The sequence below is a fragment of the Drosophila erecta genome, unplaced genomic scaffold (genome assembly GCF_003286155.1).
Source record: "Drosophila erecta strain 14021-0224.00,06,07 unplaced genomic scaffold, DereRS2 tig00000000-arrow-pilon, whole genome shotgun sequence".
Taxonomy (NCBI): domain Eukaryota; kingdom Metazoa; phylum Arthropoda; class Insecta; order Diptera; family Drosophilidae; genus Drosophila; species Drosophila erecta.
Genome location: NW_020825194.1, coordinates 8701824 through 8712072, shown reverse-complemented (window position 1 = coordinate 8712072; position 10249 = coordinate 8701824). Strand labels below are relative to the sequence as shown.

The 10249-nt window shown below is 42.0% G+C and overlaps 2 protein-coding genes across 5 annotated transcripts; one reads left to right on the top strand and one right to left on the bottom strand.

Annotated features, from left to right (window-relative positions):
- The first annotated feature begins 347 nt into the window (after positions 1-347).
- LOC6554341 (glutathione-specific gamma-glutamylcyclotransferase 1) lies at positions 348-8522 on the top strand. Of its 3 annotated transcripts, XM_026976244.1 has the most exons (6): positions 348-674; positions 4934-5020; positions 5659-6150; positions 6985-7020; positions 7664-7742; positions 7805-8522. In XM_026976244.1, the coding sequence occupies exons 3-6, from the start codon at positions 5848-5850 to the stop codon at positions 8239-8241; spliced, it is 855 nt and encodes a 284-aa protein (XP_026832045.1). In that variant the 5' UTR covers positions 348-674; positions 4934-5020; positions 5659-5847; the 3' UTR covers positions 8242-8522. The 3 variants fall into 3 exon arrangements, with proteins under 3 accessions (XP_026832045.1, XP_001982105.1, XP_026832048.1); XM_001982069.3 differs by lacking the exon at positions 4934-5020; XM_026976247.1 differs by lacking the exons at positions 348-674; positions 4934-5020 and adding an exon at positions 5320-5524.
- Positions 8518-10228, bottom strand: LOC6554340 (26S proteasome non-ATPase regulatory subunit 13). Of its 2 annotated transcripts, XM_026976237.1 has the most exons (5): positions 10136-10228; positions 9809-9928; positions 9640-9753; positions 9056-9586; positions 8518-9000 (listed from the first exon to the last, which is right to left on the bottom strand). In XM_026976237.1, exons 2-5 carry the CDS (start codon positions 9916-9918, stop codon positions 8607-8609), a joined length of 1149 nt encoding a protein of 382 aa, XP_026832038.1. In that variant the 5' UTR covers positions 9919-9928; positions 10136-10228; the 3' UTR covers positions 8518-8606. The 2 variants fall into 2 exon arrangements, with proteins under 2 accessions (XP_026832038.1, XP_001982104.1); XM_001982068.3 differs by lacking the exon at positions 10136-10228 and having other exon boundaries at positions 9809-10054.
- Positions 10229-10249: the final 21 nt, after the last annotated feature.

Here is a 10249-nt window from a genome sequence, read left to right as displayed (position 1 = left end):
TGTTACATTAAATTAAAAACGATATCGTTCCAGGAAGCAATTACGTTCATTTTCATTGGTAAATCTATAAAAATACTACTTTTATATATGAATATGATAAAAAGGCAACATTTTCCTGAGTGTCATTTGATGCATTTCAATGTCCCTTGTATTTCTTCAAAACTTGTATTAAATATCTGATACACATATGTATTTTTGCCGGGACTGGTTTGTAATGAAATCCGTCATTATTTTACCGTTTATGCTCGCTCAGCGAAATTCGCTGAAGAAGAGTTTGCCCAGGGGAATGGAGTGGAGGGGGGAGAGAGAAGGGGGAGCTTGGAGCATTATTTGAGAGCGAAAAACGGCGCAATTCTCGCATTTACATTGAATCCGTCGGTGGAGACGGTCGCACTGCACCATCAGTCAGCGCGAAAGAGATACCGCGACAGTGTGAAAGCGGGAAGGCGTGACTGCTATTGTTTTTGTTTATATTACAAGGCGCGCGACGAGTGCGAAATGCTAGTGCTGTCGCTGCCACGCTGAATGGCGCAACGGAATGAAAAAAGCTGATAAAACCCGAAAACAAATCGAGTAAACAAAAGCGGGGTGCAGTGCAAAAACCGAACGGAAACTGATAAGCATAAATTTAATAAACGCTCGTAAACGCTACCGTCGCACCTGTAAATGGACAGGTGGGTAATTGTGCATCAAATTGTTGCAATTGGAGAGATCGGTTGTACTTACATGCGTACATATGTATGTATGTACATAGTTGCTATATTGGCTCATAAGTGTGTCAGTGTGCCAAGTTGAGAGCTTTCAGTGTCAACACGTGCATATGCTGTCTCCATCGCTCCTATTTACCTTGCTGTTTACTTACAACACTTTGTTGCTGTAATCACTCTGCCTTGTCTGTGTGTGTGTGAGTGTGTTGGTGTTATAATTCAATCTGTTCTCTCCCACTCACACTCTCCTGCGCTCTCTCATTTAATTCAAAACGTATTTGAATTTATTTTCTTCTGTGCTGACTTTCCTTGTATTTATATTAAATAGCTTAGTTTATTGCCCAGTCACTGTGCACGCAACCCGTTGATGCAAGTCTCAAGAGCCTGCAAATGCTGAAAGTGCATTAGGATACACTGAAACAAGTGAATTTGCTGTATACATAAGATATGATATTAAAGTAATACATTCCGATTTTCTCCGATAATACAAATTTAATGCATTTCACATATAAGTATATTTACTTGTTTTGATAATTAAAACTGCTAATTGGCCGTATTCATTAGGTGTTCAGCATCTTTATTACAACAACATGACATGCCCATAATGTGGTTTTAATTGGCGAATATTCGCAAACCCTATCAGAAATTTACTCGGAGTCTCAATTTCTGGCACGTGCCTTTGGCACCCGCAATTCAAAATATTCTTCCATATTTAGATTGCATTATTCAATCCGGAATTGTTTAAATTTTCCGCCTGCCCTTGCCGACAGTTTTGGTATAAATTTTGTGCGACGTAAATCCATTTAAGTAAATATCTATGTGTTTTCATAGGCCTTTAAAAGTCTATGTGAGCTTACAAATTCCTTCATGGCAATAAACAAAAATCAAACAAAACCAAAAGTGAGAAAAAAAAGGAAAAAGGTGCAAAAGTTGCTGGTGTCTAGCAAATATTTATTAAATCTGGAGATATTTACCATCAAACATTTTCTGCTTCATCTTAGAGCAAACTTCCTGTCAAATGCTGCCTTATGTTGCTAAATATATCTTTAAATGCATGCAGCAAACATCATTAGTGTTGAATATAAGATGTGTGCTTAAAAATAGTCTGTAGTTTCGAATAAACAAGAAAAATCTGCGAATAAGAGAGCCACACGTGTTTTCCTATTCAGCGGATAATACAATGCGCAGAAGAAGGTATTAGGAGGTCGGTTCTAGTCGATTTTTTTGGGTAGCGAAAAAATTAGGCCAAATGTGTTAATTGATATACATACTCGTATGTACAGATGTGTGTGTGAAATAGTTTGCTGGATAGTTGTTTACCTTTAGGCGCTATTGTTCAACCGGACTGTCTGGCAAACTCTCTAAACTGCCGGTCGGCATGTATGTATGTACATCGTTCACACGTCTAATCTTCCCTATCGAGGGGGTACTATACAGTACAGCTCCTTATCAAAAGGCCTTTCGTCTCGGAGACCAAATCGAAATGAACTCTTATCATTTGGGCAAAATTATACGGCGATAGCAACCGCCAACTCGCGATTGTAAATTACACACTCGAGTTTTTTCAGTCTGCTTGGTTGTTTATCAATAAAATGTAGTCTAGGCCCTCGTTGAGTAATTTTGATAATTTTCAGAGCCACGTATAGTGCACAATAAAATAAAATATATTTTTAATTGTTTAATTAGAAGTGCTAAGCCAAGTAGCACGGTTCATTATTTTGTTCTCAAGTGCCGGTATGATTCCAAACCAACGAATTCTATCTGGCTCCAAAATAAATTAGCAATCAGGAGGCTTGTGTGTTTAATTTGATTTTAGAGGGGCACTAGATAATAAATAAAGAGTAGTAAGTAAGTAGTGAATGTATTTAATTAAATGGCTAGGGTTTTCTTATGAGTGGTTATGAGTGGTTATGAGTGGATTGAGAGCAATATGGCATCCAATATACAGATAAGTTTAAGAAAAAAAGTACAAAAAGGGGCATGTTATTGAGTAACATGTTGTTTTATTGAATTAGGACCGACTATTAAGAACTTTAGTTCGCCTAATTCAGTCCATTTAACACCCTGTCCATCTCAATTGTGATTATTCGCCGAGTGATGAAAGCTAAATGAGAGAATCGCCTATGAGATAAGCCATTCCGAAATTTATTCAGCTGCACGTAAATCCCCCCATGCAAAAGTGCTAAGCCCTGATCAAAAACGCCTGGTTTGCCCATCTGGATGGAGTATTCGTGGCTGTGGGTGTGAGTTCGTGTGCTTTGTAGATTTCGACGAATTTCAGTCTGATACACTCGTTTGCCCCCCTAAAAAACGTACACTCGTATGTCATGTACATGTGATATCAATGGGCTTAAGGCGTTTTCGTTCTGTATACATGCATACAAACATACATATGTATGTAGCAAACGGAGCACAGAATTTGGTTTGTTCTGCGCCTGTTACCCGAAGCACAAAAAACACGTTGACTTGCCCATGGAGCCGCTTTTTCTGGGGGCTTCTGCAGAGCAACTACTACTAACAACCCCCCCTCAAACACGACCGATAAAAACTATAGATGGCTGTATAAACAAATTGTTGAGAAAAATTGGCTAACCTTGAACCGTTGGCAAAAAACTTTCACAATGAAAAAAGTTCAGTATCAAGGACCCAGAAATGTGTAGCGAGACGATTTCGGAGCGTTTTTCATTTGGCAAAACGAGCAGTGGCCAACGCTGCGTATACGTAACCAAGTTGTGTGGCAAAGAAAAGTCTCATGTGAACGTGTGTGTGCGTGTGTGTGTGCTTTTGGGGATGTGAAATGTCGTAAGCATCTATGTATGTATGTGTGCGTGGGGAGGGATGTGCGCTTAAGGTTTTTGAACTTGTTTTCGGTAATTTTCCACCATCCAGCCTGTTTTTGGGTCAATTTATTTATGCTAACATACCGAAGCCCGAAGAAGAAGATAAAAAGATTAAAAATACATCGGCAATATAAAAATTCAACAAAAAAGACTGGTATTTAGAAACAGCGTATGAAAACAGAAAGCTCACAACTACTTAGAAATTCGCTCAGCATTTCGGAAAGGCGGCAATCAAAACAAAGTGTGCGAAATATTTAAGTTTATTCATATATGTACCTAATACATATGCATGGGTATAAGTGCTACACGCGAAATAAAATAGCTAAAAATACAAACAAATATGCGCACGAGAGTACATACATATGTACATTGTTACGCTGATATATCGAGCATGCCTCGTTAATGGGAGCCATCACGATACGATGGTATGGCCGCCAGGGCTCTGCACACATAAAAATTACAAATTCAACAATATGAAGAGTATTAGAGATTCAGAAATATTTTAATCAAACATGAATTTATTAAACAGCTATATAAGCCGATTGATTGTGTCAGACTTATACATTTTAGCGATGCAAGCATAAACTGATGCAAGCTAAAAATCAAGTATACGTACCGTCGGCCATTTCAAAATACTCATATGTATTTGGTCATGGGCAGCAGCGTAGTTAGCAAAGCGAAAAGATCGGTCACACATATTTAATATAACACTACCCCGCCTACCTTTCCCCTCTTTGAACTTGCGAAAGTAAAACTTAAACGGAAATGGTATTCAGCATGAAGAACTGTAGATGCTCTTTAGAGAGCAAAGAACTCAAAATGCAGATAGTGTTGAAGCGTATAGCAAAAAGTATTCTATCCATTTTCAAAAGATTAAAACGGCTTTGCATTTAAATATAAATAAAAGCAGATAAAAAGAAATTGCGATAATATCATAAAGGGCCGTTGGTTCTGGACTTAGGACGCGGGGAAATGCTTCAAGCAAATATAAATAAAAAGTTGATCTTTATTCTTCAATAATACAAGCTTCAATAATAAATCAAGTCATAATCTTATCAAAGCGCGTCGCTAGTTGCTGTTGGCTTGCATCTAATCAATGTAATAGTTACTATTGATGATATATCAGCGGACTGTTACTAAGCAGACATGATTTTTTCTTTGAAATCTGGAAAATCAGGGACAACAACAATATCGAGGATCAAAGCAATAAACGTCAGTTTAAGTGATTCCTTTTGCGTCATTTTTTTTGATGCCGTCTCATTGTTTTTTTAGTAAATATTTAGGCGACAAAGATCTTTATGGCCAATGATTGGCAATTTCCAAAATCATTTCTTAATTTGCGGCATTTATATATTTATAATTATTAAATGCTCGAATTTATTGCAGATCCTTCAGTTCAAGGGGTTTTTTTCATCACGCACCGCATTTCCAGCTTCGTCATTATATGATCGGCCATTACTTACCGTTTATAAGGTATATAAATATTTGACTTTATTTAATTGTTGCATTATTTATGGACGTGTTTGGCCAGCAAGTCACCTTTACCTTAATACAACGCCCCAAGATTTAGCCATAATTCTCGATTGATAGTGAAACACTAGACTGAAAGAAAAAGAGAGTGAGTGGTGGCGAGAGGCGATTTAAATACTTGTTCGCCATATTCAAGCCTATAGATAAGTCTTGGGAGCCGTCGTCAGACAGAGCGTCATAAATATTTATTTTACATTTTTTTTATTCTTTTTTTCCTACTTATTGCCGCTCTGTGTCGATCTTCCTCTTCGCGAACGTCGGAGCGTTGAATATGTTTTCGGTTTTCGCGCTGGGCGGTTTAGTTCCCGTTTGCTCGCGGAACTATTTGGTCGTATACGGCGCAAAAACACAAGCCATCTAATTAGTGTATAAATCAAGAGAAAATACAGACAATTTCTACATTTCTACTCACCACAACACCCAGCGCTTGTACAAAGCCACCTACAAGTAAGCCGGGCGATCAAGTTTCAGCATATATTAAAAAATTATTCGGTTATTGGGTTTCGCAACCCTTAGCCGTAAATAGTTAAACATCAAATTTGGAGTTTTATGTAACGCCACACTGCTCTGGTCATCCACAGAATCTCAATTGCATTTGGAGCCACCGCTTGGCGAGCCATGTAAGACTAGGAGACGGAGACCACAGCCACCAGAATGTCCAGATAGCAGCACCAGAATCCCCGTCTCGATCTCAACCAGGCGCAGCAATCAGCAAGCAACGAAAGTCCAGAAAAGTGAAGGCATTCGAATAAGATTTCTGGTTACCAAACATGGCTCACTTCAGCGGTCATCGCCAGCCGGCTCAGGTGCCCGCCCATTTCAAGGATCTCTTCACCAATGGCCAGTTGGGCGCGGCCGAGGAGAGCAACAACAATGACCAGAACGAGCAGGAGAACCGCCCCAGCAACAATAATAATGCTGGACCATCGGATCCCGCCTGCTGGGTCTTCGGCTACGGATCCTTGTGCTGGCATCCCGGCTTCACCTACACCAAGTGCATTACCGGCTATATTAGGGGATATGTTCGCCGATTCTGGCAGGGCAATGTCACCCATCGCGGCTGTGAAGGAAAGGTAGGTGGTATAACCCAAATCCTGGAATTAGACACGTCTGGTCTGCGTCTGTTGACAATTTTCTCGTGTGTGCTTACCCAACAACTAGCAGCGGTGGGTGATCTGGTAATTATTTTATTACCTCCGCTGTTTGTTTTGAACAGTTGCCAGTTTTCCATGTGTGCACCAAAAGTGATCAGGCTCGCGTTATCTGTTCGTCGGGCGTTATCAGTTGTGTTTGGCTAATGGCGAACAACAAGTGAAATTAACATTTGCCAGCGTCTAGAGCGAGTGCCAATTAAGATACAGATTGTGTTTCAATTAACATAAGTGATTTGCTTGCTAATCAAGGCAGGACAGGCCCCTTGGAATAGATATCAATGCGATTTTATAATTTATCTGGAAACCCGTTTCCCCTCCGAATTCGATTTTTATTTTTTTAATATTCAATTTAGTGCTAGCACATGTTACCAGTTGTTGTTCCATTTTTGGTGCCCAATTGAGGTCATGTAATATTTGCAAGCTGTGTCATCTTGTATTCTAAGCATTTCCAAGTACATACATGGAAAAATATAATATAACATGAAATAGTGATACAGGAATGTAAATCCCTTACTCGGCTTTTGCTCTGCGATCGCGACAAATGTCAACAGTTTTGAAATAAGTCAAGGTCCATATATGTACACATATATAACCCCAGTTATATGTGAAATGTCGTAAATAATGCAAATATACAGAAGGTAAACAAAAACGAGCTGGCCCTGCCTTTGTGCAGGCGATAAATACATAGGCTCCACAAACGAACGCCTATAAAATACAACCCAGCGCTAATGAGTACTTTATTCTTTGTTACAGCCTGGACGTGTTGCAACGCTCGTTGAGGACAAAGAGGTGAGTAAAGTATAAAGAACCTTGACTCCGAAGTGGGGGGCATGATATGTGATATAGTGTATGAAAAAAAGGGAGTGCGCCGTCCGAGTTTCCCAATGTAAGCCCCATTCTGTGTAGGCGGTTTCTCAGCCGAGAGAGCGTGAACTCCGCCCGGCGAGTCCTACCAACTCGTCCATATCTAAGATACTCTGGCAGATTTCCGCAGACAACCTGACGCAAAGGATTCGGATAGATCCTCTTCATCCATACGCCAGGCGAAATTCCGCAGAATATAGGCGAATGCAAGAACTCATCAACCTGAGGGATGCACGTTTTACACCTTGATACTTTCTATCCTAGGCCCGGGGACTTTCGCCCAGGGCAATACCAGTGGAGTTACCAGGAACTCGTTTTGTGGCCCCGAGAGACAAGCATGGAAGACTCAAACCGGCATCACTTGCCATGCTATCAGCGGTATTTAAACGCGCTATCTGCGGAAAAACGAGTTGGGAATTATAAGCAGGCGGGTGTGATAAGAATAGCGCGCCCCGATTCGAAATATACGAGTTCAAATCCCGCGCAGGGCGAGGGCGTACAATATTTTTAGATTTATATAAACCATATGTTTTTGTTTATTATATATATATCCCATTTTTTATTGCAGGGCATCACTTGGGGCTGCGCCTATAGAATAACAGGCAGCACGGCACTGGACTATCTCAAGCAGCGCGAGTGCACACTTGGTAAGTAAAGCCATGCGAAAGTGGTCGCATCATTTGAGCTAACCCCTGGCTGACTCCAACAGGTGGCTATGCAACGATTGATACCAAGTTCTTCCCGCGCGTCGCCTCGCAGGACACGCCCTTTAGCGGCGAGGCGGTCGAGGTACTGGTCTATGTGGCCACGCCAGAGAACATCCACTGGCTGGGCGATGATCCGGTGGAGGAGATAGCCCAGCAGATTGTATCCTGCCGCGGTCCCAGCGGACACAACGCCGAGTACCTGCTGCGCCTGGCGTTGTTCATGCACGATGAGATTCCCGGCGTTAGGGACGATCATCTGTTCGAGCTGGAGCGCTTGGTGTTAGAGGAACTGTATCGCCGCCAAATACCTCTGTCGTCTGTGATGGGCCGCAATCCAGATAGGATACGGCGCGACTCGCACGAGGACATCCGCCGCCCGCCATCCTTCGAGTTCACCTCCCGAGTGCCCGATACCAAGCTGCGTTGCCTGAACATTTGATTGTTGGTGTGCTGGCGGCCGAAGACGAAGGACACAGCTGGTGCTATGCTGGCCGCGATTATTGCTACAGCAAATTCCAAATTACTGTTCGACATTTTGGGGTAACCAGAGTCTATTGCCAAATTTGACGTATTTCTTTAAATTGTAAATAATCCTAGGCCTAATCATAAGCAGCAACTCCTCCATAAGTGATCTGATTTAGCCAATAAGCTAGGATTAAGCACAAAACACTTTTTACACACAACTGTCAGGGAGTTAAATTAAAACTGAAATTAATATAATGGTTGGGTTTTTAATTAAATACAAAAGCATTCGCGCAAAATGGGAATATGTGGGGACCGTCAAGATCAAGCGAAACTTAAAAACTAATTGGTGAGAATTTCGGCGGCACGATTCTCCATCAGTTTCTCCATGTTCGTGATTGCGCCCATCCATGTGTCCAAGGTGCTGGCCATGCCGACAATCTGACTACGGTTAAGGACGCGTGGTTGCACCCAAGACATGTTCACCACTCCAGCCACTTGGTCAATCTCGCCGCGGACGAGGTCCAAAGCCAGAGCCTTCATTATAAGCAGTTCCACTTCCTTGGCAGGCAGTTTGGTCTCTTGCGCGATGTCCGTGAAGGTGATGGCCCGCTCGATGGCTGAGCGCTTGAAAGTCATCTCCATGAGGCAGAGGAGGGAGATCTTCTGGCGCAACTTGACCTCCTGTGCAGCCAAATCGGGAATCTTAGACCAGATTTTCTTCATTTCATTAAACCTGTCGAGGAATAGGTAGTGTTAGTTACGTCCGATATTGGATAACTATCATTTACTTGTTAATATCGCCCGTGTTAAAAGCTTTCAGAAGCTCCATAAGCCACTCATTTTCCGTGCCCTTTAGCGACTCCAGGATGGGATGTGCCAGCAATTCGCCTATGTTGTAGACACCATCGCCCAGGAGAGCAGCCAGACCCAAGAAGAAAGCCTGCTGAGCCCACTGATCGCGGGGGTACTCATCCAATGAGCAGCCCAGAAACTGTAGGCCACATCGGTAGTAGTCGCTATGCTTGCCTACTCGCCGATAATACTGGGATGCCAGCATGTAGTATTTGCCGTGGACGGGCGTCACATTGCCCGCTTCCTCCAGGACATCGCGCAGTTCCTCGATGATCTTCTTGGTGGCATTCAGATCGTTCAGGTTGCTGAGGTAGAGATTGCCCTGCATCACCTGCAGATACCAAACGGCCTCATCGCAGATCTTCACCTTGTCCTTCATCTTCTCCAAGAATTCGATGGCCTCCTTCTTATCACCGATGTTGTCCACCACCACCTCGAGAATCTGGATGAGGCCATAGGGGTTTATTCTGCAAATACAATACATGAGATACTGCCGAGTCATCTGATCAAGCCGACTCACTTGGTCTCGAAGGTGGACAGGAAGTTCTGGTAGAGCTGCAGCAGCGCCGATTCGTCCTGCAAGGATTCGTGGCGCACGAAGGTCACCAGTTTGATGGTCAGCTCATTCCAGAGTCTGTAAGATATGGTTATTAACAATGGGAAATTGAAATTTTAGACAAAAATCTAACTTTTCATTGTAGAGCTCCTCGATGAGCGTCCATTCGGCGGCGAGTTCTTTGTTGGTGGTCTTTTTCTGGGTCGCCAGATAAGCGGTGACATTCGGCTGAGAATTGGACATCGCAACTGCGCTGTGTGTTAAATGAATTCCAAATTAAATGTTTAATGTATTCCCAAACTACAAAAATTGCAAATCACAATCGCCGACGAAGCTGTCAAATTGACAGCTCCGCGGTGTGGCCGCTTGCATTTTAACTTATTTTGGTATTTTTTGCAAACTTTTTGTTATATATTAATTTTTAAAAAGGCTATCGTAAAATTAAAAGTACAACCTATACCTAGGTAATATGATATTGTTATATCATTTAGAAAACAATGCGATTAAGATTTTATTTTAGTGCGTAGAAACTACTCGATGACTTATTCGATACCGACAGCGAATAATTATCGAT

Excerpts from the sequence above, each read along its gene's own strand:
- LOC6554340 (XM_026976237.1), bottom strand. The coding sequence starts at position 9,918 with ATGTCCAATTCTCAGCCGAATGTCACCGCTTATCTGGCGACCCAGAAA. Across the intron at positions 9,754-9,808 it reads GAGGAGCTCTACAATGAAAA|ACTCTGGAATGAGCTGACCA; the intron begins GTTAGATTTTTG and ends CATATCTTACAG. Across the intron at positions 9,001-9,055 it reads AACACGGGCGATATTAACAA|GTTTAATGAAATGAAGAAAA; the intron begins GTAAATGATAGT and ends ATTCCTCGACAG.
- LOC6554341 (XM_001982069.3), top strand. The coding sequence starts at position 5,848 with ATGGCTCACTTCAGCGGTCATCGCCAGCCGGCTCAGGTGCCCGCCCAT. Across the intron at positions 6,151-6,984 it reads ATCGCGGCTGTGAAGGAAAG|CCTGGACGTGTTGCAACGCT; the intron begins GTAGGTGGTATA and ends TCTTTGTTACAG. Across the intron at positions 7,743-7,804 it reads GCAGCGCGAGTGCACACTTG|GTGGCTATGCAACGATTGAT; the intron begins GTAAGTAAAGCC and ends TGACTCCAACAG.